General features: G+C 37.2%; 3 protein-coding genes across 4 annotated transcripts in view; 1 reads left to right on the top strand and 2 right to left on the bottom strand.

Moving 5' to 3' along the window:
• Positions 1 to 97: 97 nt before the first annotated feature.
• Positions 98 to 20,358, bottom strand: strn3 (striatin, calmodulin binding protein 3). Its single transcript, XM_058749760.1, has 16 exons — positions 19,570 to 20,358; positions 10,479 to 10,582; positions 10,278 to 10,351; positions 9,779 to 9,857; positions 9,453 to 9,629; positions 9,217 to 9,355; positions 8,987 to 9,128; positions 6,996 to 7,132; positions 6,455 to 6,630; positions 6,257 to 6,304; positions 4,477 to 4,598; positions 4,177 to 4,344; positions 3,954 to 4,094; positions 3,705 to 3,812; positions 2,044 to 2,130; positions 98 to 1,924 (listed from the first exon to the last, which is right to left on the bottom strand). Exons 1-16 carry the CDS (start codon positions 19,834 to 19,836, stop codon positions 1,755 to 1,757), a joined length of 2,139 nt encoding a protein of 712 aa, XP_058605743.1. The 5' UTR covers positions 19,837 to 20,358; the 3' UTR covers positions 98 to 1,754.
• On the top strand, positions 18,746 to 27,027 carry ap4s1 (adaptor related protein complex 4 subunit sigma 1). 2 transcript variants are annotated; one of them, XM_058749765.1, is made up of 6 exons: positions 18,751 to 19,197; positions 21,021 to 21,182; positions 25,362 to 25,448; positions 25,554 to 25,622; positions 25,723 to 25,734; positions 25,850 to 27,027. In XM_058749765.1, exons 2-6 carry the CDS (start codon positions 21,045 to 21,047, stop codon positions 25,976 to 25,978), a joined length of 435 nt encoding a protein of 144 aa, XP_058605748.1. In that variant the 5' UTR covers positions 18,751 to 19,197; positions 21,021 to 21,044; the 3' UTR covers positions 25,979 to 27,027. The 2 variants fall into 2 exon arrangements, with proteins under 2 accessions (XP_058605747.1, XP_058605748.1); XM_058749764.1 differs by having other exon boundaries at positions 18,746 to 19,197; positions 25,723 to 27,027.
• Positions 26,235 to 27,304, bottom strand: part of hectd1 (HECT domain containing 1) — a 34,282-nt gene continuing 33,212 nt past the window's right edge. Inside the window, exon 42 of the mRNA XM_058749766.1 lies at positions 26,235 to 27,210. Within this exon, the coding sequence (XP_058605749.1) occupies positions 27,073 to 27,210 (138 nt within the window). The 3' untranslated portion in view covers positions 26,235 to 27,072. The remainder of the gene's footprint in view (positions 27,211 to 27,304) is intronic.

The raw sequence follows: 27,304 nt of genomic DNA, 5'->3' as shown, positions 1-27,304 counted from the left end.
ACTAAAATCGTGAATCCTGGCAATCGTCGTCAATGACCCGTCAATCAAACATCGTGATAAACACAACGCTGCATTAATTGTCGAGACAAGGGGCATGTTGCATATACAGATACACCATTTAATATTTATTATAGACATTTTATATACATTACTTTTCAACAGTTGTTTTGCTATGTGGTACAATCTTTAAAATCTGTTGATTCGTAGTAAATCAAAAACCTTACAAAACTCATCAAAACTCTTCAAACTGATCAGAACTTTTGGAAGACTAGAAAAAATACTTTATTGTAGTATTAATCATGCATTACACAAACAAAAAGGTCTTTTGTTACACCATAAACTGCACTGTTTCCTTTAAAAATCATTGAATAGATTGGGGCAGAACGACCAAACCAAATATTTCGAATAAATCTGATTGATTACTCCAATCCCAAAAATGAGAATTCTATCAATTACTCGCCTTCATTTCATTCCAAACCTATAAGGTTTTCTTTCATTTTTGGAAGAATGTTGGTAACTAACATTCCACTGAGTTCCATTTCATTCCTCAAAGTAGCTTTAACGTTCCAGTTATACAGGTCTGTAATGACATGAGGGTGAGTAAATGATAATGAGTAAAACTTATCGTTTCTCTCCTGATCTCCAGCATCATGAGGTGAATTTAAACTCCGTTTTCAGCCAACCAAGAAACGGCGTGAGCTTTTATATGAACCTATATGCGTTAATTTCCTATCAGACAACCTGTTCGGTTTGGTTAGCGACAGCCCAATCTTTGAGTTACCATCAAGCTATGCTCTGAAGGATAAGACTATCCACAAACAGAAAATAAATAGTGTTCGGATCTCTAACCTGTGATACTTAAACTCATTTTACAGTAAGGTGTACAGAAACATCACATAGTGACAGGATGCTGCAGTTTATTTGTAAATTCCTAAAAGCTCTCAGGGCAACACGCGATGTGCTTCTACTAGCGTACAGTCTCTCCGTTATGTGATAAAACAATGTTAAAGCAATGTAGTATGCGTAAGGAGAGCACTCATCCAGGGTTTCCAGAGACACAAGACCTTCAAGAAGAAGAACCGCATAAAATGGAGGGCTTGAGTGGGATTATAGTCCCTTTAAAAAAAAAAAAAAAAAAAAGTGTGATTTTCAGCGGTTTTATGACAGTCTTTATTTATATAAAATTGATTATAAAAACTATACTTTTTTTACACAAAAAATGAAACAAACGCTAAAGGTATGAAGGTTGACTGAGTTTAACTGTTTCGCTTGCAGGCTACATTAGGGTGAGGAGGGTGACTGAGATTAGGGTCTGGTTTATGGCTCGGCAGGGCGGTTCCTCTGGTGCCCGGATGATGGTCGGTGACAACCTACTGATGGATGAACATGATAACCACTCCATGGTCACTGAAACATACCTACAGGACACATTATCAGCTCAGTTCAAAACCAGTCAAAAGGCTACAAACACTGGTTTCACTCCAGCTTTGACTTACAGTAAATTACAGTTATTTTTTTCTTTTTTTGAAGAAAACAAAAAAAAGATTAAAACTGATTGAGCACTCCACACTGGCTTCGCAAAAAAACGGCACGTCCCCCTCTTGGCACCTGGTATCGTGTGTGTGGTGTGAGTTTGACAGCGTAGGTGGAAGCCACTTCAATGTAGTGTGAGAAATGCTACTCTTGTTACACAAGGCAGTGAAGCAGTCCTTTCTTTCTCTCGCCTTCACGTATGCATTAATTCGGACGTGCTTTTATACAAACACTTTGGCCAGGGCATCGGCTCCAGCACTTCCTATGTATGCCTTAGATGGGTGGAAGGCAACGTCGTATATGGCCTCGTCCGACTTTTTCCTGTGCGCAGTAACCTCTTGTACACATGTCTTGCTGTCCACGTTCCACAAGCGGATGGAACTATCATGACCTGTGTTAGACGAAGAAGAGACATTAAGTTTATATTTAAAGGGACAATTTAGCAGAAAATTTAAAATATATTTATATATCGCTATGACTTTCGTCAAAGAAAAAAATAAAAACACTTACTTCCTGACATCAAGTAGATGCCATTTGGATCTATAGCCAGACTAGTAACAGCATCCAAGTGAGCCACCATTGCATGGATGGCTTTACCTACAAAGAGAGATGGATGGAAGGTGATGAATATACCCAAACAGGACTTCAACAAATCATTAACTTTTCTCTGGATATTTGTGACTTCTGGCAAAAACAAAAACGTTTTATGAACAAATAATACAGAGGCATCATGCCCATTCAAAGTGAAGGGGCACGTGCCCCCTCAGATTTCCAAAAGACCAAAAATAGCCGAATAATATTTTCTATAACGTTCAGTGCTTCATATCATCAGCTGCTAAATTAAAATCTGCCTTCGCTGGCTGGTGCTGAGCCAGAGACGGACGCGTTTTTACAGCACTGCGCATTATAAACAATCACACACGATTCTGTTGAGCTTATGAATGCAAAGGTCAATCAGAGACGTTCAGATGAGTCATCGCTGAAATGTGGTGTTTTCTTCACTTGCTCGCTGACTGAATACCTCTTTCTGGAGAATTCTCTCGTCAGAAACAACAAAGTGCAAATGTGTGTACGAATCTGTAAGATATTAATTTCAGTGTAAACAGCTTCAGTGATTTTAATGGGAGTTTTTGAGAGTGCTTGAACTAGTCATTGAAATGTTCTTTGTACTGAAAGAGAGCAAAGAACATTTACATTATCAATGAAAGTGTTGTGATTAGTAGCCTAACTTGCAATGTTTTTATTCACATTAACTTTCAATGTTAAATTCACATTAAATATAAAGTCAGTCATATTAAAAATGTTAAGGCAAGACACCCATCTGTTAAATAATCTGAATTATTGTTAATAGATTACATTATTAGGTTACTTTGACCATCGCCCACTATAGATCAACAATCTATAAAGGTGAGAATCAAGATATTTCATGATATAGTTAATGCGTTTGGGAATGTTTCGAATAAAAATGAAAAAATAAATAAAACATAAGTGCTGTTGTGGCTGCAATGTGTCACATGACGACCCCCCTCCCCCCAACTCGTGCCCCCTCAAAAATAATGAGTGCATGACGCCCCTGAAATAATACACTGAAATATTTCTAAGATTTTAAATAACTAAAACAAAATGGGAAAATAAAAAAACAACAAAAAATTCAGACATACAGAAGTCTTTTTTTTTTTTTAAAGAAATACAATTTTCTTCCATTCAGCAAGGATGCATTAAATTGATTTATAATATTCCACAAGATTTCCCTCTCAAATTAATTCTGTTCATCAATGAATCCTGAAACAAATATCACGGTTTATACAAAAATATTAAGCAGTGATTTTGTGCTGTGATATTAAGAAATGTTACTTGAGCACCAAATCAACATATTAGAATTATTTTTTTAAAGATTGTGTGACACTAAGACTTAAGTATCTTTAGATTTTAAAAATGACAGTTTAAAAATATTAGAATGGAAAACGGTTATTTGAAAATGTAAAAATATTTCACAATACTATTGTTTTACTGTATTTTTGATCAAATAAATGCAGCTTTGGTGAACATAAGACTTCTTTCGAAAACATAAAAATCGTACCGACACCAAACTAGTGAACAATAGTGCATCAATATTTTATAATGATAATGATATTTTATAATGACACAATAAAAAAAAAAAAAACACTCACCTGATTTATTATCAAAGAATTTGATGTGTCTATCCTCGTGAGCGGTGACTGTGATTGGCAGGGTGGGGTGGGTGACTACTTTATTAATGTGGTTCCCAAAAGGAATAGCTGCAACGAAGCAGAAGAAAGTAAACATGATAAATTCAATTATCATGCTCCTGTAATTAAACTGCTGAACTATATATAAATATTATATCACATATCCACAAGTGTACTTTGTCTTTTTTAGAACAAATGTGAAGGACGTACCGCTTTCTCCCTGTGCAGAGAATACCACGACGGGCTGTGATGTCTCTAGATCATAAATGACAACATCTCCCTTGTTGTAGGACGCCACCATATGAGCTGGATCACACCCATTGAAATCAATTGATGTGGGAAAACCATGATCTGAAAGACAGGAAATTAAGAAATTAGTTTGCCAACACGTCATTGATTACAGAACAGTGCAAACAATATACAATGCACTCACCTCTATCTGAGTTAAATGTGCTGAGACACGGTGACTTCTCCTGAGGGTTCCACAGCTTGATCGTCCCATCAGCTGAACAGGAGAGCAGGCGCTCTTTGATTCCACTGTAAGCCAATCCCCACACTGCGTCACTGTGACCCAACAACGTACCGGCCAACACGCTGGGGTCTGATTCAAACAGAGCACACACATAGAGAAGATACTAGTGATCAGGCAGGCTTCCTCCTTTTAAATTCTTGCTTGTTTTTAAGTTTTATCAAAATAAGATGTGACATAGCCACACAGATTTGATCTTCTCACCATATGTGTCGTAAGGGTCTACGTTAGAGCTGGGAATGTTCCACCACTGTATTGTTGAATCGATTCCACCACTAAAACACTGCTCGCCGCTCGAGGTCACAGTCAATGAGAGCACAGGCCCACTGCAGCAACAGATCATACAGGTTAAGAGGATTTGTGAGGCAAAATATTACTGTCTGATTCAGCAGATTACAATATTGTTTACTCAGGGGCCCTAAAAAGTGCGTAGGGACACATCAACATTTTATGGATGTCAATGCATTAGAAAAGAAAACATCAAATCGAGTGCCATTTCTTTTTATGGTAGTTTTCTTTTACACTTAAATGTTTCTGGAGTGTCCAAATACTTTCTGGGGGTCACGAAAGTGCATTAATTGAAAATACAATATTTTTGTCAAACAGTGCCAGTAGTTTGTTTGTTAAATTCTTGCCCTGATCAGCTGTATGTGTGATGTGGAAACATCCTGGAGCAACAACAGCAAACTGTAGACCACACACGCTCACAGGACAGGACCGAGATCTCAGAGTGTAAATATCATGTGCCCTCATTTAACACACTCACTATCCAGTTCCAAACAACAGCAATGACTGAAGAGAAGCTTGTCAAGAGCTATATGGAGGTGCACTCAGTCAGTTTAAAAAAAATAAATAAAAAAAAACCCCAAAAGAAATAAAAAGCACTTTTGAACAAAATAATGTAAACTGATATGAGACAAAGATATCGGAGTCTTCTAGAAATAGTAATTTACTGAATTTATCGAAATCATTTTAAAATAAGACAAAACAAGTATTTAAAATAAGCTAAAACAACTAAAAATCTAAATATTTATTTTTTTAATTCACCTCCTCAACAAATGTTTTTTTATTTGTTTTTGAAGACCCAGGATTCTCACAATGCTCATTTCAACAGTGGCCATTTTCATTGCAAAAATAAAAACATGGTAAAATAGGTCAATTTTTATTTATTTTTTTGATCCTGATGGGACTAAATATTGTTGTGGACAACTGTGGAGTTGAAATGCCTTAGGACTCAAAATTGTTGAGAACCATTGTTCTACAATGAGCAGGTCGCCCCCTCGTGGACAGCATCAGGTTGGCATCACATGACAATCCCCCGTCATGCAATTGACCAGCTACATTATTACTAACCATAATGAGTAAATATGCTAGGTCTTCAAGCAGCTAGACTGTTTATTGTGTAATGCAGCAGCAAACTGCTTTCCACCAACAATATACCAATAATCATTGGGATTGAATACACAAATGTTTGTAGTATGTCAGCAAAAAGAAAGCACTGGCAAGAGATCTCAGAAATGAATAAACTTAAAGCATCCGGACCAGTACGTGTCAGTATAGAGTATTAGAGCACTGCCATGAGCAAGGGCAAACAAAAAACTTAGTGAATGCATCTTTAAATATCTCACATCACATTTTGGCTGGTGTGTTGTGGGACATCCTCTGGAGTTATGGATCACATGTAACCATCATGGATGGGCCTAGCAGAGGCCGGGAGAAAACTAACTTTCTGAACACACAAGGTTGTGGCAATGCCTACATGTACAGTATTGTCCACACTGTCAAAACACTTTCACTGTCCTCAACACATTTAGGAAAAACTAGAATGACAAAAACAACCTCGGCATCCATTTTTGTTGCTCTTGTAAGGAAATCTGCTTATCAGTGGCTATTTGTAAATCTTGGAGGCTAACCTTTTTGAAATGTTTGACAGGCAGGTTTTAAAACGTGTATTAAAAATCAATATCATGAAATCAATACTCACACATGCCCTCTAAACGTGTATATGGGCTCCACATCAAAAGAGGCACTTCTGCAAAGCAAGATGAAACTTTGTTTAGCAGTTTGTTTGGAACATTAATGTTGTGTGATAAAATCAATGTGCTTCATGAGACATCATTTTGAAGATCAAAAGCAATCCCAAGACATCCCCATTTCTTGGAAAGCCACAACAGGCACTTACTTTTTGGCAGGAACTGTCTTCTGGAGGTTCCACAGTTTGAGGGTGTGGTCTTCCGAGACGGTGACCAACACCGGTTCCACAGGATGGAAGGCCAGGGCCCGCACTCCATCAAAGTGGCTTCGCAGGGTATATTTGGGATTCCATGTCTTCCTGAACGCGTCCTTATTGGCTGGCAGCTAAAAATAGAGGGTGGAGGGAGGTGCCGTTGTAGAGGCATTTTAACAACTGTGAAATGAAACCTGGAAATTCAGGTCGACTGACTGTGAGGCATTAGGATAGTTGTCCTATTTGAGCGGACGGCAAACCACACCGGCTTGGACAACCGAGGTCCTCTGTAACCTTCATACAGAATGAAGCTAATATAGTACATGACATTTGAGTAAACAGGACCGGCTGTTTTTATAACTGTTAACTGATGGTTAACACAATACAGACTTGAGCAGGGAACAGACCTTTTTTTTTTTTTTTTTAAAGTAGAGTCTATTATTTATTAATGCCAGAATAGACTATTATTAAAGCAGAAGAGCAGTGGGGTGCTTACATCATAGCTGTATTCAGCCTCGTCATTGGACACAGTCAGATCCGCGAGGTCTCCCAGGCCCAGCACACTTTCCAACATGTCATCAGAGCCCATGATAAAGGACTTGCCCCCACCAGGCGTGAATGGCAGAGGCTCAGCTAAGAATAGGAAAGAGAAGAGAACGGCCCAGTAAACAAGGTGCCACACCTTGGGATTTAAAAACAGGGCTTAAGCAAAAGACTGTTTAACAAACACATTCATCAGCAGTCGAACAGCTTTGTGAGGGTGTAATACAGAACATGCATCTAAAGTAATAATACAGGTTGGATCAATAGCAAGATTTTGACTTTAATATCACACCAGCCTCTGGTTGCTCTATGGGGTATCCCAAAAAGCAGGTTATTTGATATAATCGGGTAAGTTTATGTAGTAAGTAAACACTAACCTCAATTCTGGTTCAATAACTGAGGTAGAATAATCAATTGTTTTTTGGGTTTTTGCAATACAGAAAAAAAGTAATCCATTGTTTTCAAATGTATATTTGTTAGAAATATTTATTAAATTAACTAAAATTTGTAGCACTTCAAGTATTTTTTTTAAATATTATTACATATTTTTCTCTTTTATATAATCTTATATAAAATATATACAAAAACAATATAAATATAATATATAACAAAAAAATTGTTTTAATAAAAATATATATAAAAGATTTTTGGTAACATTTCCTAGAACCATACACTGTGCAACCCTAATAGATACAGTGATAAGAAAATATACAGAGTGTTTATGGTAATAAATGTCTTGATTTAAGGGTGAAACACACTTCACACATACTTATGCCTCTTTACCAAAAATACGTGTCCTATTTATGGTGACATTTACATAATCCTTAGTTTAGAAGTGGGTCAGAACAGACAGAAGAGAGTAAGACAAAAGAGTGAGAGATAAAGAAAGGAGAAGTGAGGGTGTGGGATGGATGTAATGAGCTGATGTGTTTGACCCAGCTGGCTTTAGTCAGAGCAGTAAGAGAATCTCCCGTGCTGGAAGCTGTGAGGAATGCTGATGCAGCAACTGGCCTAATTAAGATTCTACCCCAGGGCCAGCGTGTGCCACAAAACACATACGAAGGACACGCATGCACATGCAGGCACACGTTGAAAGAATAGTTCACGCAAAAAAAATACTTTTTGAATTTTGTGCTGTGTGTGTTAAACATATGAAAACTTGCAGAATGACCAAGCAACTCGTTTCATAGATTGAAAGTAGGCAATGATTTTTACTAAGGAAGTACCGCTTACATTCCTAGTATTTTGAACCATAGCGTACGTGACAGCAGAGAGAAAAATTATAAGTCAATAAAAACACTACTAACTTGTAATATAGCACACTATTTGTCCAATTGGTGCTTTTTAATGTACTTTTAGGATTCAGTATAAATCTCCATTCATTTTCACTCTATGGCAAAGATCTGCATAGACATTCTGCCTAATGTCTTTTTGTGTTTTGTGGAAGAAAGAAAACAGAGCTGAAACAACATGAGGGCAAGTAAATGAAAACAAAATATTCTAGTTTGGGTGAAGTAGTCCTTTAATTGCAGGCCTTATTTTAACCCTACATGATAATAGACCTGCAGTCATTGCTCAATCATCAAACACTCCTTTGAGATGTGCCCTACTTCATTACAGATCTATAATCTATAGAAGCTTGTTTACGCCACAGGATAAAAAACTAAAAAGGTAATTGCAACTTTTTATTCCACAATTCAGATTAAAAAAAAAAAAAAAAAAAAAAAAACTTCAGGCAAAAATAAAAATAAAAAAATCTAGAAAACTTTTTTTTTTTTTTTTGAATTTTTTGCAATTCTGAAAAGAAAAGTCAGAATTATGTGACCAAAAGTCACAATTATCTATTTTATTTTTTTTAACTGTAGCAGAATTGAGCAGCCATAATGATTAATGATTATAAATTCATCCATTTTGTCTATTTGAGTTTGGTAAGCACTATTTTACCCCACTCTGTGCCGTCTCCTGAACTCCGAGCCTCTCCGGCACCTTCTCCATCCTCCGCGTTTACCAGAAAGTCAAACTCCTTGAGTGCCTCCTCTGTGTCAGGGTCATCCGGTAAGTCTGAAGCCAAACCTTCATTTCCAACCTGGACAAGTTATCGTTATAGGCTATATTACATAAACAATCATATCCCGAGAACAATAACATCAATTATTACTAAAATTGTTACGCACCTTAATTTTATGTTTTTTTATTCTATGTTTATCGCTCCTGTCAGGCACGTCCTCCATTATGTCACCCTCATCTTCCTCCTCTTCATCACTATCGTCAGCATTTTCTAAAAAATTAAATGTCTCCAGAACCTCTGGATTCCTGTTAAACCAAAGGCATCATAAGCAATGTTTCAAAACAGCTCTTTATATTAATCTACCAGTTGAATTGACCCCAAAAAATCCAAGGAAATCTGTACCTTTTCATGTCTTGTCCCTTTCTTTTGGCTGGAGACTCTCCTCCATTGAGAATTTGCTCTAGGTTCTTGGTTTCCACAGAACCGTTTTGCTCTGAGCCAGACAGCCCCAGTAACGACCGCACTCTCTGCGACCGGACATCCAGTATTGTGTCCGTATAACCTACTTCCTGAAGATATCTTGAAGGACAGTGACGTATAAAGACAGTAAGAACAGAGCTCAGACAATCAGGTGACACAAATAGCCATAACGTGATGACGCAGATGCCCATGAACTTCCACTCAGAGAAGTATCATTCAGAAAACATGACAACTCAAGACTAACTTACTGTCTGAGGAGTTGCCTGCCCTGTTTCCACGTTAACTGGCTGTTCTGAGGTATAGCCGAGACCTCTGTTTCTTTGGTATCTTGTTTAAGAAACAAAACAAACAATAAATCCACATCAGTGAAAGCAGAACAAAACATATGAATATACACACACACAAACTAAGTACCATTCAAAAGTTTGGGGTTAGTAACAGCACGACTGTTTTCAACATTGATAATAATAAGACATGTTTGTTGAGCAGCAAATCAGCATTTCAGAACGATTTCTGAGGGATCATGTGACACCAAAGACTGAAGTAATGGCTGCTGAATATTCAGCTTTTTAAAATATATTAAAATAGAAAACAGTTGCTTTAAATTGTAATTATATTTCACAATAGTACTGGTTTTACTGTATTTCTGATCAAATAAATACAGCCTTAAGAGACTTCTAACCTTAAAAACTAAATATTTGCCAAAGTGTATATACAGATATTCAAAAGGAAGTTGTGTCAACTTACCTGATTCAAAGCTAGGCATTTTCACTTCACCTTGATTTAGTTCTGTCCCATATTTTAATTTGTGGTATTTTGCTCTGGTAATAGAAAAGAGAATCTTAAAATTCAAAAGTACATAGTATGTACACACACACACACACACACACACACACACACACACAAAATATGCAATGTTAGAGAAAAAAAAAAAAAAACACTACATACCTTTCTTGCTTTAATGCATATTCTAACATTTTTATTCTTCTAACAAGATCATTCTTTAAATTTTCTTGACCCTTCCTTTCTCCCTGGAGGAACGCTATTCGGGCCTGCAAGACAAAATAGGAGGTCATGAGGACAGGTGACACAAAGGTTAAACTAGTGTTTATATATTTTAGCTGAGTTGTCAGCTTGTGAATTGCATGTTATGAGAAAGACTTGGCATCAAAATAATATATTGACAATAAATAGCAATGCCCTTGCTGACATCACAAAAGGGAACATTTAGCGCAATATGCATTTGTAAACAAATTGTTTCATTGGTGCAGTTCTTTTTAATGAATCAGTCAATTCGACTGTCGAATCAGTCTGAATGAAAGCCAGAACCCAATTTTAATTGGTTACAAGATGCCCTGGAAAATCTCTGGGCCCAAAAAATAAAAATAAATAAAATGCACAGATCTCTTATTTTCTAAAGAGGAACAAACACAAGGCCACTGGCAGACGATGACCCAGAGGAACAGAGCTCTACAGAGCAGGTTAACATTAGCAAATGAGAGCAGCTGTGCAACTTGACCCCTCTTAAAGGCCAGGAAGTGAATGAGAGGAGGCAAGGGGAGGGGGTATTTATAGACAAACCAAACCCTCAACCTTCCTGGAGAAAAAGAGCTCTTGTAGGCTCTCATCACAACCTTATTTGTTTGGCAGGTAAACTAGAGGACATCCTGTGCGGTTTACATAGAAACAGGGAAGGTGTGGTGGGCTTGTTGATGATACAATATTTTCCTAAACTGCATGGTGACAGAGAGAAACATAGTGTTTAATAAAACTTCAATGCAAGTGAAGTTCCAAATTTCACCTCAAAAAAGACAAGTTTTAGCGGCATTTCATTCTAAAACAGCACAGCAAGCAGGACAGTGAGACACCAGTCCATTGATCGAGTCAACACTACCTTCACCTCATGTACTAAAATATTTAACTGTCAAACTCAAATATCTGCCAAGCAGTATAGCTGAAGAGCGTTGCGCAATACTATGTAAACAGAAAAAGGTCCCCCGGTGAAATGACAACAACAAATATAGTAACATGTATAACAACTAGGGATGACAAGTCATTTAAAATGTAACTGAATTAAATGAAAAAGGCAGATTAAATCACAACTGCTTACTAATATATGACCCTGGACCACAAAACCAGTCTTAAGTCGCTGGGGTATATTTGTAACAATAGCCAAAAATACATTGTATGGGGCAAAATTATTGATTTTTCTTTTATGCCAAAAGTCATTAGGATATTAAGTAAAGATCATGTTCCATGAAGATATTTTGTAAATTTCCTACAGAAAATATATCAAAACTTCATTTTTGATTAGTAATATGCATTGCTAAAAATACATTTGGACAGCTTTAAAGGTGATTTTCTCAATATTTGGAGTTTTTTGGCAGCCTCCAGATTCCAGATTTTCAAATAGTTGTATCTCGGCCAAATATTGTCCTATCATAACCAAACATTAATGGAAACATTAATGGAAAGCTTTCAGATGGTGTATAAATCTCAATTTTGAAAAATTGATCCTTATGACTGGTTTTCTCGTCCAGGGTCACATATTTCAGTGTATATTTAAAGCACTGACTGAACGATATATCATTCCATATTGGCTAATGTTGGAGGTAATTTGGTCGAAAATAAAAATATAGTTGGCATGAAATGGAAACTGCAATCATATTTTCCCTATTATGAAGTATATACGGGTGAAACAAAGAAAAATGTATTAATATATTTGATTAAAGATTATGATGGAACTTTTTTTTTTTTTTTAAATAATGGTAGATAAATAAGTTAAATCATTTTTTTTTAAATTTGGATTAATTTCATAATACTGCTAAATGTAATCTTTAGGTAAAACTCTCAAAAGAACATACATTTTCAATACTGTACATTTTGATTACACCGAATTACACTTAAATCATTTGTAACGTTTAAAGTAATTGATTTTAGTATAGTATTAGTATAAAATTTTAATATGAGACATTTATCGACTATATATCGACTTTATTGCTCCGATGGCATAAGCATTTCTCGTTATGGATTTTACATAGAGGTTAGGAGCATAATTTAATGTTAATTTTCACTAATAATTTTTTTGTGAAAATTATTCACTTGTAAAGACATCCAATGAAACTCATCCAAATGACCACTGTACTAAAAAAGGTTTAGATCAAGAGAGAAAAGGCCAGTTAAGAGAACACAGGCTGGGCTGGGTGCTGAAAGCCATTACGCTCTTGGACAGAGCTTTCACACAAGACAGCTGTCCGTACTTGTCTTCAGACTATGGACATTTTGGAACGAGACTGACACACCGAGGCCTGCCCTGCACTACTCAAAAGCACACCATGTGTACGACCCCATAACAGCACTCATGATCTGATTACAAAAAAATGCATCTCTGAAGTACACTAGACTCGTACACAGACCAAAACACATCTGTAAATAAATCAGTAACTATGGTATTACTGATTGTCCCTGCAAAGAGTACGAGGTGATAAAGTTCTTGAGAAGAGCTGTCCAAGCGTCTGGCAGGAGCGTGCTTTCACAATCCACCCCCACGTACACGACGCTGAAATCAATGTGTGAGGTCACTTCATTGAGACGCCTCAGAGGCAGCCCGGGGGAAACATAGTGAGATCACTGGCCAAAACTAGAGCCTTACAAAGGAGCAAGCTGCAGCACATGGGGCAAGAATAGCCCTCACCGACGCATGACACATTCCACCGTACAGTTGTCAGATTAAAGAGTTAACAGCAAGCTAATGACGAGTTTACTAACTGACGACTAACCTGTCGTCTTTAATGGAGAAGGATGTTAAAGACAGACAATCTTATGAAAGCTTCATTTCTCTGAAATAAACTGTACTGGACAAAGAAATCTTTTAAAAGGCCACTAAATAGTAAGCTGACTGTCAAAAGTGCAGGTTGATTTACCCCAAAAGCACAAACTTTGTAGTTCTATGAAAAATGGCTCTGTTTGAGCATCACTTGGTTTGTCCAACCAATGGCAGATGTGGGAAGTTAGGAAATTTAACTGAAAAAAAAGAAGTAAATTTGCTTAATTCTGTTATATAAAGTTAATACACTTCAGAATCTCATGTGCAGCACGACCTAAACAACATATCTTGAAAAGATTAGTGCTGGGCGGTATACCGGTTCATACCGAATACCGGTGTTTATTTTTCTTATGATATGAATTTTTAAAATACCGCAATACCGGTGTTATTTAAATAACGTTCGGAACGCGACACACTGTTTGAGAGGGGTCTCTTTTCACTATTGCATTGTGGCAAGAACACAGCTGTATGTGTTACTAAGCGTGTTCTGAAGCTGTAGAACTAGTAGAACGTGATGACACAGAAGAACTCATCAACAATATCCACCGCGCGCCGCCACCAGCTCCCGCGTCTCACACACGAGAGTGACTTTAGCACTATATTTAGCAACTTTCAGACCCTTTTAGCGGCTTTTATTCCATAGAATATACAAACTGACAAACCTAGCGAATGTTTTGGATAAACCTTAGCTATGGTTCAGTTGGAAGATGTCGCCAGTGCTGCCCGCGAGTGTGAGATCTGACTCCCAGCGCAGCGTCGCGTCTCTGCGTCTGTTCTGTGCAGCGGCGACAGAGAAGCACCGCATTCATTTGGCCGTACCGCGACTGTTTGGAATTATAAATATGAGCATAGTTCGTCTGTTAATATTATGCACTTTTTTTTTTAGTTTACTCAGACGCAGGCAGTGCGCTGCATGAGACAAAAAAGTAATATAGCCAAAACCACCGCATAACCGCTCTTTAGTAGCTATAACGTTAGATGCATGTTGATTTTATCAGACGATGTCGCGATTATAAATGAGAATGGCTCCTGGTTAACGTGCATTAATGGGTCGTGTTTAGTCACTATTTAGTGTGGAATTTTTCTACAATATTCGCTCATCATGACAGTAAAATAGGGCATTCTAAGTCAATCTACTGCAGTTTTTCCTCTCAATCAGTAGAAAATGTGGTTAACACCCGATCATGCATGAAAAAAATAAATACCGCCATATACCGTGAAACCGGTATAATTTTGAAAAATACCGTGATATACATTTTTGTTCATACCGCCCAGCACTAGAAAAGTTTTTTTTATTTTAACATCTTTCGTTCTATGCATCATTCAAAACCAATGTCTATACACTACTGTTCAAAAGTTTGGGATTTGTATGTTTTTTTTTAATGTTCTTCAAAAACGTCTCTTATTCTCACCAAGGCTGGATTAATTTGAGCATACAGTAAAAACAATAATATTGTGAAACTGCTACCATTTCAAACAACCGTTCTCAATTTTAATATATTTTAAAATGTAATTTATTCTTGTGAACCGGAATCTTTATTACTACAGTCTTTAATGTCACATGATCCTTCAGAATATGCTGATTTGGTGCTTAAGAAACATTTATTATAATAATAAAAAAAATGTTGTAGATGGTTGTGCTGCTCAATATTTTTTAGTGGAAAGTCAAAAAGAACAGAATTTACTTTGAATAGAAGTCTTTCACAACATTATAAATGTGTTCTCTGTCACTTTTGATCATTTTAATGTGTCCTTACTGAATATTTCTTAAAAAAACACTTACTAACCCTAAACCTTTGAACTGTACTGTAGTTAACCTGTCAAGAAAATTTACTTTAATTTATAAACTGATTAGCCATTCACCCAGGCCTCTAATTGTGCTGAAATAAAAAACTGTAATCATCTTTACAAAAATCTCAAGAAAGCAGCTGGAATATAGAAACACACCGGCACAAAAAAACACTGCTATTATTCACTGCCTAATTCAAAATCCTCTGACCAAGCATTTTCAACTATCCAGTGAGTAAGCAAGTAAGTTATAGTATAATCCGACTACTAAGTGAAAGCAAAGACATCTGCAGCATTAGTCATACTGGTTGATTATCAGGGACTGACTGAATGGTCACTGTTTTCACTCCTCTTTGGTTTAGCTTCCTCTTTTTGTTAATCAAGGACTCATATTTTCCTAAGATGCAAATGGTCATAGCATTTCACGGCAGTCCAACAGAGCTGGCCGGGGGAGTTGATGCTGACACTGCAGTCGAGAAACCTGATAAACCACAAAACAAATAAAATCACAAAATACTGATGATGATAGACCAATAAACATTTTTTTAAAAAAGGGACATTTTTGCCTTTAAATGTCCTTTCCCTTAGCAGGCCTGGTACATACGTGGAGCGCTTCCTCAAAACTTCTCTACTCTTTCAATAAGTTCTCTGAAAGACAACAGATCTTAAAACATCCCCATCATGTCTAGTTGTCATAGTCTTCTTTTAAAGTTTAAGTTCATCGCTCAAGACTTCTCCAACAAACAAACATGTAGCTTGAAGCGATTAGATTACTACTTGGTTCACCTCTGTAATGGGACACATGCATTAAGATTTGAATATTAATGAGCTGAGTCTGAGTCTGAGTAAGAGCATTAGGCCATTAGAAATTCACCTTACCAAGCAGTTTCAAGCATACATCAATAGCATGAACGCAATGTATTACATCAGGCCTACATTTTTGGGTAATTCAGTTTTATTCTCACTTCCTAAGCAGTGCGAAGTGCTGGCAGGTAATACTATGGAACACTGTTGTATTAAAACAGCATTGCTAGTGTCAGCAGAGTGAGGATGGCTAGTACACATATGGTCAGGAACAGCTGGCTTCTCACAGCCTCAAGCAACTCTCTGATGCTTGCTGAAAATCTCTGTCACCTACCAGATTTAAAGATCGGCAGAACAGCATTTCAGCTGTGCGAACTGAACACAGACACTAAAAATACTCTGTGCTGTGGGAGAAAAACAGCTGAATGAGGGGACCCTATAGGTTTAATAATAGTACAATGGAAATATACTGGAAATGTAATAGTACAATGTTTATATAAGTAAAATGTGCATAAAAAAAATAAATAAAATAAAATAAAATAGCACATTTAAAACAGAACTTTATACTTCAGTTATAAGTAAAGATCATGAAAGGCTATTTAAGAAAGTGTAATATTGTTAGAAAATGCCTCATTAAAACTGGATGCCACTAATATAATATGCCAATTGCAAAAAAATAAAATATTTACCATTATACAAGAGTTTATGGTCGTCACATCTGATTGGTTAGAGTTAAGCTATGTGACATTTGACTGCTTGTATTACAAGTATAACTATTAAAAATCTTGGTAACACTTTATTCTAAGGTGTCCTTGTTACATGTTACATGTACGTACTTATGCATAATTACATGCAAGTAACCCTAATCCTAACCCTAAGTACATGCAGTTAATTAATATTACTCAGTACTTAAATGTATAATTAGACTGTAACAAGGACACCTTAAAACAAAGTGCTACCAAAATCTTTTCTGTTCATATTAATAAAAATAAAATAAAATAAAATGTAAATATTTGATTCTAAATTTTTATTTAAACACTTAAATGTTAAATAATGATTTATATGGAAATAACAATGTTTAAGGTGAAGTACTAAATCTACTACACCTAAAACTGAAGTAAAAATAAGGCTAAATAGAAAAACAAAAAACTAATATAAACTAAGACATAACGAAAACTGAAAAAAAAAAGGCAAATCAAAATAATAATATACAATAATGGCATATAAATATTACTAAAATAGCACTGCTTTATTAAACTGCTGAATAGAAGTTAAAATGCTATTAAATACCTGCTTAAGTGTGACTGTGATTTGTTTAGCAATCACGTTGATTCCAGTTAGAACTTGTCAGATGTTAACATAAGAAGGAGATGATGGATTTATAGACATGTGACAAATATAAAACCTGCACTTGACAATCTCTAATGTTTTGGAGAGCCATAACTCTGAAGATGGTGCTACCATGACCTACAAACCCTGAGCTAACCCAGATAACGCTAATCAGGCCCATTCCTGATGTGACTGCTCAGGACATCTCTGCCTACGAGGCCCAGCAAACTGACAGGAAGAGTTTCACATCAATTAGAGCCAGACATTGTTAAAGTGGAACTGAACAACTATCCATTACGATAACATTGGGTACATCTCCTCCACATACACAATATGCCAAATGCATCTGCACACAAGGTTGGAGAATCAAAACAATTTGATTTGATGCGGTTTATTTTGCTTGTTGTATGTTGTTCAGCGTGCGTCTGATGATTAGGTGGCAAAGTGAACATCTGAAACATGGAATTCGGAGCAGATAAACAAGACCAACTCTTATTCTGAGAAAACCTGGATTGGTATGAGTGTGGGAGAGTACAAGCTGACTTCCTCTGAATAATGAAAAGTGCCCATTAAGTTTGAGTTAGGAGTCATCCTGAAAGTATGTCACTGAACAAGTCTGTACAGGGGTGGTGAAAACTTCTCAGCCTCCTAAGGGAAGACTGACTGTGTTTACATAACGCAACATCCTGCCCCAGGCCTTCCAGCTCTTTTCCTCATTCACAAAAGCTAAACTGCCACTCTCAGCTCAGGCAGACTTTAAAAATATGACAGCTACACCCATTAATACGGGTGGCAGGAAGATTCAGCTGTCATAACACAAAGTAATAATTCAGCCAAAAATAACATAAAATGGTTCACACAAAAATTCAATTTCTGTCTTCATTTACTGACCCTCACATCGTTCCAAACCTGTATGATGGTGTGGTCAAATTAGTTAAAATTTCATCAAATTTTACATCAAAACCTCTGCTGTCTATTGTCAGTAGTGTTGCAATGTATAAAGCACACGCGGAAATAAATTTTAAATCAAGCAGTTTGTCACGTAGAGATATTTTTCAAAATATCTTCTTTTATGTCCCACAGAAGAAAGTATGTCATTCATATAGGTTTGGAAAAACATGAGGGTGACAATTTTCATTTTTGTGTAAACTATTGCTTTAAGACCTGTAAGTTATTGTAGCTGGTAAAGGTATGGCTGTCAAAACAACTTGCATACACAAAATTGGTCAAATGGTATTTGTGTGTTTCTGTTTTTGTGTTGCACATAAGGTCAGTCATTCATGTTTGGAAAAAAAACAAAAAACCTCAGGATGAGTGAATAAATATGACGGTGAAATATATTTGCCGATACATTCAGCTATCTAAATAACGCAAATGATTCATCCGAAATATGCTAATAATCAGACGACGAGCAAAACAGCCTCCTCACAACACTCTTAAAAGAGATAGTTCATCCAAAATTGAACATTGTGTCATCATTTGCTCACCCTCATGCTGTTCCAAACCTGTATGACTTTCTTATATGAAATATAAATGTTGTTAGTCAGAATGTTAGCGTTCACTTCCATTGCATCTTTTTCCTTACAATGAACGTGAATGGTGACTGTCGCTGTCATTCTGCCTAACATCTCCTTATTGTGAGGACTATTCAGTGAACTCACGGCTTCGTTTACTTTTTATTGTGTTAAAATAACGGATTTTGTGTCATAAAAATACTGTACATTACAGCGGGGTGTGAAAGTGAGCGCTAGTAGGATGGATCAATAAAAGAAGCGACCCATACGGACGCCATATTGACCAAAACAAAATGGCAGAACAAGAGAATAGTTGACAAAGTCTGCAGGCTTCCGTTGACAGATGTCTTCTCGTGACACGATAAATCCGCAACAACGACTATTAGATCTGCTCCGGTGCTTGCGGGTAAGATAATCTGACTCGATCGTACCGAGTGTGGCGTAATATCTTTAATACAGCGATGTCATGTTAGCCTAGCTTAGCTCAGCCCATCCACACTACGAGCGAGGGAGCGACGCGACGCACTAGATCGCTGTATTAAAATATAAGCATGCTAAATGTCATGTCACGCATACTTGGAGTGCAGACAGATTCGTTTACTATAATGGAAGGGTTTAAGCTTAGCATAAATGGGGCGGACAGGAAGCTAACGAGATCTGTAGTAAACTGCTTAGTAAATCAACGTAAAGTATTCAATTAAAGCAGCCGATCTGATGGCGCTCAATGTCTAGATTTGGGGTTTCTAACTAGTGTGTCAGCAAATCCACGGGTCTGTACCTGGAGTTCGGCCCTCTCCACTTCCCAATGCGCCCTTTCCATCTCGAAACGGGCCCATTCGTGCTGGATGTAGTGTAAAATCCCCGGGATAGTGTACTGCTGGGGCCTGGGCATCTCGTCTTGTTGTTGCTGAACCATAGGCGCTCCTCCAGCGTTGGCGATCTGGGGATTAATGCTGCTGTTGCCCTGCTGCGGTGCAGGCTGCTGCTGTTGCTGTCTCTGGGCGGCCATTCCTCCTCCTCCTCCTCCGCCGGGCTGTTCATCCATGTTTAAAAATAGGAAAGTCCTGCTAGAAGTCGCCGATTGTTTTCCCTCAGCCCTCCCTACTTTACCGTCCGTGTAGCGATGCGACGTCGCCCTGCCCCCCACGAAATCGGCTGGCACCTGAGCGGCTGTTGTGGATTTCGTGTCAGCGCACGGATTTGCCGGCCGCCATTAGTCCGATCCCTGGATGTGAGTCTCCTACTGCGGGGGTGAGCGAGGGAGGACTGTGGCGCGCTGCATGATGGGACGCGTTCACCCAACCCTGCGCTGTCTCGAGTCATCCGAATACAGACTGACGGGCGGATACTGCGCATGCGCTGTACAGCGACCAGATCAGTGACAGGCTCTGTACCTGACGATATACAAATTTGGCCTTGAACAATAGATATACATATATAAAGTAGCGCGGACGTAAGTAAAAGATAAAAGCTTCAATTGATATATGAGTTTTTTTTCTTTCTTTTCATAACTTAAAGGTGCACTGTTTTGCTAATTTCAAATATTTTCCCCACTTTTTCCTACAAAAACAAAAACAAAAAAACGTAAAAAAAAATCCACCGTTAACAATTTTAAAGTAGGAACAATAATTGTGATATTTTGGTGAAAACGATTGGTTATAAAGAAATTTATGTAACCGATTTATCAGTTTATAAATGACAACTGTGATCATTTTATTTACTATTGACGTAATTTCGATTTTTTTTTTTTTCATATAAAAATGTGGTAGGAAAAAAATAGCAATATATACAGTAGGGCAGGCAAAGTGAAAAAAATATCAGAACTTTTTCCCTTTTCTTTTTAGAATTTAAAGGTGCACTTGGTTTTTCTCATTTAATATATTTCACACTCTTTTAAAAATAATAAAAATAAATAACAGCCACTTTGAGAAATATTCAAATGATGTAAACCAACATGATGGGAAAAAAGCAGTATTTTTCTACATGGAGCAGGTCGCCCCCTCATGGACGCTGCCATGTTGACGTCACATGACCAGCTCTGTCAAACTATCCACTTAGCAGTATTTATTTTACAGTAGTTAAAATAATTGTGGTAACTGGTATTTTTGTGAAAATGATTGGTTACCAAAAATAATCAGTTTACAAATGACTGCGCGAATTTTTTTTTTTTTTTTTTTTACTCTTCCAGTTATTTGCTGACGTAATGACGTAATTTCTCATTCTTTCTAGCGGTGGCCACTCTTCTGAATTACTATGATCAAGTTCATACTTATGGTCAACAAACAGGGGCAGACTCGCCTATCCAAGTATTATGAACAAGTGGAGCTTGGGAAGAGAGCAGCTCTGGAAGCTGATGTGGTCAGGGGATGCCTCGCGCGGAGGAAGGAAGAGGTCAGTCACGTTTCCCAAAATAATGGTTAACCACACTACTTGTATCACTAGCCATTGTTTGCAGTGAAAATATTATGAATATAGATAACTAAACAGACATAAAAATATTACTGACCCCTCAGAATAGATATAGTGATAAACTACAGAAACATAGTGTACATGTTATGCAAAACATTACTATATGAAACATATCTGTGCATCTACACATATAATTTACATATACAAGTAACCCCCACATTGTAGACTTTCAGTCTGTGTTTGAGTTTTATTTTGCTTTTGTAAACTGGCCCTTAAAATCTTCAAACTCGAACCTTCAGGATTAAAATTCAATTCAAGTTTATTTGTATAGCGCTTTTTACGATACAATCGTTGCAAAGTAGCTTTACAGGAAATTAAGTTTCTACTATACATATACACACACATATATATATACACATGCATACACATATGCACACATATATACACATACATATGTGAAGAAGAAACCCAATATATTTAAGTTATGACAGATTTAACTTGGTAATTGTGTATGTTGTCTGAGGGTTGGCCTCCTCCGTGGTCCTCTGAGGTGTTGCCATCATCTCTTCTCAGGTGTTTGGTCATCTCGGATCTTTTTAAGGGTTGGATCCAGACTGACGCTTCAGTAATTCCTAGTTACCACGGGGCAGAATCAGAGAAACAGATAGAGACGTAATTAGCGTAGCTGCTGTTCTATTCAAGCAAAAATGATTTGTTCAACCCAATCTAAAGAATTATAATGTACATTTGATTAGATATAAATACAGTACAAGATTATTATGTGAATGCTTGGCTAAAGAGATGTGTCTTTAATCTAGATTTAAACAGAGAGAGTGTGTCTGAACCCCGAACGTTATCAGGAAGGCTATTCCAGAGTTTGGGTGCCAAATGTGGAAAAGCTCTACCTCCTTTAGTGGACTTTGCTATCCTATAGGTACTACCAAAAGTCCAGAATTTTGCGACCTTAGGGAGCGGGTTGGATTGTAGCGTGGTAGAAGACTAGTTAGGTACGCAGGAGATAAACCATTTAGTGCCTTATAGGCAAGTGATAGTATTTTGTAATTTAGGGCTGCAACAACGAATCGATTAAATCGATAAAAATCGATTACTAAAAGCGTTGGCAACGAATTTCATAATCGATTCGTTGTGTCGCGCGACGCGGAGACGTTTGATTATTAAAAAAAAAAAAAACTTTAGTTGAGCGTGGAGCGGAGTGAACACACTCGGTCTCTCTCGCGCACGGATGGTAGCAGAGTTTGGCGCCTCATAAAAAAAAAAAAAAAAAAAAAAAAACGAGCGGAGGTAGAGGAAAGATACATGGCGGAGGCAGAGAAATCCGTGCGACCCAAGTCATCCAAGGTGTGGGAGCAGGGGCGGCGTTTGCGTATGGCAGAGTATGGCAGTTGCCATACCCTAGCCCAGTCAGGTGCTGTGAAAAATTATCCAAACTTGAGTCGCTTATAATTCGTTTTATTATTTTAAATCAGAGAGTTTTAAAAATAGTAAACCAATGATAAGCATTAAAATAACTTGTCAGTAAAACTTCGTAACGCCATTGGATCATCGAGCTCTCAGCGAGACCTCGTAACTTCACCCGCCTCCGTTCAGATTGACGCGCCGCGCACAGCCTGGAGAAGATGAGATCTCTGCTTTTTCGCAATGCAAGGGTGAATAAATAATTGGTGTTTGAATAGTACAGCGTTTTCTTTACTCAAACACTATGTCAGTAAAGGATAATGTTTTTGTGTGTTTGAAGAGTGGAGAAGAATTAGTTATTTGCTGTCTATATACGTTTTAAATATCCTGTGCATTATGTGCATAAGCGCTTAATTTGAGATTTTGGCCAAGTGTATTAAACAACAAGAAAAACTAAGCGCCCATATAGCTACAATCAAAGTTATATAACCTGTAAAAGTTGATGAAAGCATAATGCACTTAATGCACTTATGCAGCCGTTCTAACGACAGACAAAACACTCCATCTCCGTCATTCTCTGGTCAAAAACATTATTAACTCCATTTGAGCTTGATTTTCATAAATGTTAAGTGCAAGTGTCTGATACAATACCAACGCTAACGACGCAGTGTTGTTAAATTATTTAATTTTTGCACCCCAAAAAGTCTATATATTTGGCAGATGTAAAGCATACATGTGTATGTTTTTGTGTTAGTCCATTTTATTTTATTTTATTATTATTATAACAGCTCAGGGATGTTCAAGGAGCAACATGTTGGTGCACTTTCTAAAGATTTTAGTTCTGTTTTTGAATAAAGGGTTGGAAATGAATGCTTTTCTTTTTTCTTTTTTTAAAAATCCGATTCATCGATTAATCGGAAAAAATAATCGACAGATTAATCGATTATTAAAATAATCGTTAGTTGCAGCCCTATTGTAATTGATCCGGAACTTAATAGGTAGCCAGTGCAGAGACTGTAAAATTGGGGTAATATGATCATATTTTCTTGACCTGGTAAGGACTCTAGCCGCTGCATTTTGGACTATCTGTAGCTTGTTTATTGAAGATGCCGGACAACCAGCTAGCAGTGCATTACAATAGTCCAGTCTAGAGGTCATGAATGCATGAACTAGCTTTTCTGCATCTGAAACAGGTAGCATGTTTCGAAGCTTGGCAATGTTTCTAAGATGGAAGAATGCTGTTTTTGTAACATGGGAAATATGATTTTCAAAGGACAAGTTGCTGTCTAATATAACACCCAGATTTTTGACTGTAGAGGAAGTAACCGTACATCCGTCTAGTTGCAAATTGTAATCCAAGAGATTCTGAGTACTGTTTTTTGGTCCAATAATTAATATCTCGGTCTTATCCGAATTTAATAGGAGGAAATTATTGGTCATCCAATCTTTTAAATTTTTAACACAATCTATTAGCTTAGATAGTTCAGAAGTTTCATCTGGTCTTGTTGAGATATATAGTTGAGTATCATCAGCATAACAATGAAAACTAATCCCGTATTTTCTAATAATATCACCAAGGGGCAACATGTATATTGAAAATAGCAGAGGACCTAGGACAGATCCTTGTGGTACTCCATACTTTACTGGTGATAGTTGAGATGGCTCCCCGTTTAAAAAAACAAAGTGGTAGCGATCGGATAGGTAGGATCTAAACCATCTTAAAGCCTGCCCTTGAATACCCGTATAGTTTTGTAATCGATCTATGAGTATGTCATGATCTATAGTGTCGAACGCAGCACTAAGATCAAGTAAAACTAGCAATGAGGTGCAGCCTTGGTCTGACGCAAGAAGCAAGTCATTTGTAATTTTGTAAGTGCAGTTTCTGTGCTATGGCGAGGCCTGAAACCTGACTGAAATTGTTCATAGAGATCATTTTTTTGCAAGAAGAAGCACAATTGAGCAGACACAACTTTTTCTAAAATTTTAGACATAAACGGCAGATTTGAAATGGGTCTGTAATTTGCCAGTTCACTAGAATCTAGTTGTGGTTTCTTAATAAGAGGCTTAATAACCGCCAGCTTGAATGGTTTTGGGACGTGACCTAAAGATAATGATGAGTTAATAATATTGAGAAGCGGTTCTTCTGCTACAGGTAACAACTCTTTCAGTAGTGTAGTGTGTACAGGATCTAATAAACATGTTGTTGGTTTAGATGCAGTGATAAGTTTATTTAGTTCTTCCTGTCCTATAGTTGTAAAGCACTGAAGTTTTTCTTTGGGAGCGGTGAATGAAACTGAAGTACTAGACGGTGTAGAACCTACATTTGTTATTGTATTTCTAATGTTATCTATTTTATCAGTGAAGAAATTCATAAAGTCATTACTATTAAACTGTGAGGGAATATTTAGATCGGGTGGCGTCTGTTCATTTGTTAATCTAGCCACTGTGCTAAATAAAAACCTTGGATTGTTTTGGTTATTAGCTATGAGTTTGTGGATGTGCTCTGGCAGCTTTTAGAGCCTGTCTATAGCTGGACATACTGTTTTTCCACGCAATTCTAAAAACCTCCAAGTTAGTTTTTCTCCATTTGCGCTCAAGATTACGAGTTTCTTTCTTGAGAGAATGGGTATAACTGTTGTACCATGGTGCAGTACGTTTTTCTCTAACCTTTTTCATATTGAGGGGGGCAACAAAATCTGCTGTTGAACTCAAGATGTCTTAGTCATTTTTGTATTTCTTCCTCAGTGTTCATTTGTGGAGTATAAGGACTACAAACTGGTCTATCGACAGTACGCAGCACTTTTCATAGTTGTTGGCATCACTGAAAATGAGGTTAGCTATATTATTGGTAAAATGAAAAATTACTGACATAATCATTGGGAATCAGTATTTATGCAAGTAGTTTTTAAAGTCTGATTTATGGTGTCTTTCACACAGAATGAGCTCTCAATCTATGAGCTTGTGCACAACTTTGTAGAGGTGTTAGACAAGTATTTCAGTCGTGTGGTGAGTACTGACATATTAATCAAAGATTATTACAAATTTGAGAAAATATGTAAATTAAATGTTTTATGTTTCTGATTAAATTGTTTTCTTTTCTTGACAGAGTGAGCTGGATGTATCCTTTATAAGTGTAATTACACATGAAGTATTATTGACCAAACTTGACTATGATTGTGTCTTCAGTGATGCGTGTATTTATATGAGGGTTTCTTTCCTTAATGCACAATCAGATCATGTTCAGTTTAGATAAAGTACACATTATACTTGATGAAATGATCCTGAATGGACACATTGTGGAGACAAATAAGAACCGGATACTGGCACCACTACTGGCCCTGGACAAGATGGCTGAAAGCTGATCCAATGCAAATGAGATCTCAATCTGTTACAAATTCTAAATAAATGTTTCTCGCTAGTCTAAACTTTCATCTTCCATTCTTCTACAAAATTTTGATGTGACCTGTAATAATCCCAATGCATTGTCAAAGATGTCAGTTCCTCCTAAATACGGAACAAGAAAATCCCCAGAACTAAATACAACGAAATGTGAATCACATTCAGGAACAGAAATGTCAGTTCATCATCAGCAAGAAAAAGCAAACAAGACAGTGTTGATACTTTGCAAACATTTTAATGATTATTTTTGGAGCATACACATTTGAAAATATTTGTTTACTTCAAACTGCAACTTGAGTTAAATAAATGTTTATAATATACAAAGAAAATACAAGGGAAAGCACAGCTCGCTTTTTGCTTTGTCTTTTTTCTTTTTTTAAATGTGCCTTGCACACAGAACCAGTGTTTCTGTATCTATAGCTTTATTGTAAAATTACACAAATGCACTCAGGGACTTTGATCCTTTAGCAGGGCAATGAACAGTTGAAAACATACTCACACAGTAACGGAAGCAAAAAAGAAAAGCATGTGCATGATTGTATGCAGACAGATTTAAGTAAAACAAATGAAAAAAAAAAAAATCCTAATATTTCAACAATGCAGGCACTAGTAAAACTTAAAACCTGTTAAGGAAATGCCCAAACACTCTATAGTTAGCTCTACAGAAGCAGGTGTGCTTGTGTCCAGGGTCTGACGCTGCAGATGGTGATATCTGGGTCTGAAAAAGATGATCTATGCCAAAATTTACACTGGACCTGGAGAAATGACAGTAAACACAGTAGGTGAGGAGAGACTACCCTGGCTGCCAGCGGCTCAAGCCCTTAAAGCGGTAGAGTGACCTGGGGAAGGCCTTGTGAAGCAGTCAGTGGAGGAGGAGACCCTAATCAGATTCAGGAGCTAGTGGAGCTGCAACGGGACTGTTTTTCCTGTTTATCTGGGTACATGTGAGGTGCTTGGGGAGAAAGGATTTCATCAGAGCACAGCTTTATTTTCTGCAACAAAACACAACAGGCTTCACCAGTACGGGAGTTGGTCAATGATGTAGGGGAGAGCATGCTCAGTTGAGGTGGAAGCCCTTCTCCATAGTGGCTGCGAGGAGGCGCTCTCTCATGATCTCTTCGGAGGAATATTCCGGCAACTTCAAGTAGTGCACACATGTGTTAACTGAAGGGTAGCTGGCATCTGTTGCATCAACCTAGAGGAGAAAAGACAACAGCAGGTATGAAGAGAGACGGTGTTAGCTCTTCTTAATGTTATCTTAATGGTTGGGCTTTAGCATAATTGATTTT

This window comes from Onychostoma macrolepis, chromosome 17, assembly GCF_012432095.1.
Source record: "Onychostoma macrolepis isolate SWU-2019 chromosome 17, ASM1243209v1, whole genome shotgun sequence".
Taxonomy (NCBI): domain Eukaryota; kingdom Metazoa; phylum Chordata; class Actinopteri; order Cypriniformes; family Cyprinidae; genus Onychostoma; species Onychostoma macrolepis.
This window is presented reverse-complemented; position numbering and strand designations above follow the sequence as displayed.

Excerpts from the sequence above, each read along its gene's own strand:
- ap4s1 (XM_058749764.1), top strand. The coding sequence starts at position 21,045 with ATGATCAAGTTCATACTTATGGTCAACAAACAGGGGCAGACTCGCCTA. Across the intron at positions 21,183-25,361 it reads TCGCGCGGAGGAAGGAAGAG|TGTTCATTTGTGGAGTATAA; the intron begins GTCAGTCACGTT and ends TTTCTTCCTCAG. Across the intron at positions 25,623-25,722 it reads ACAAGTATTTCAGTCGTGTG|AGTGAGCTGGATGTATCCTT; the intron begins GTGAGTACTGAC and ends TTTTCTTGACAG.
- strn3 (XM_058749760.1), bottom strand. The coding sequence starts at position 19,836 with ATGGATGAACAGCCCGGCGGAGGAGGAGGAGGAGGAATGGCCGCCCAG. Across the intron at positions 6,631-6,995 it reads AGGCTGAATACAGCTATGAT|CTGCCAGCCAATAAGGACGC; the intron begins GTAAGCACCCCA and ends CTCTATTTTTAG. Across the intron at positions 6,305-6,454 it reads AAGACAGTTCCTGCCAAAAA|AAGTGCCTCTTTTGATGTGG; the intron begins GTAAGTGCCTGT and ends CTTGCTTTGCAG.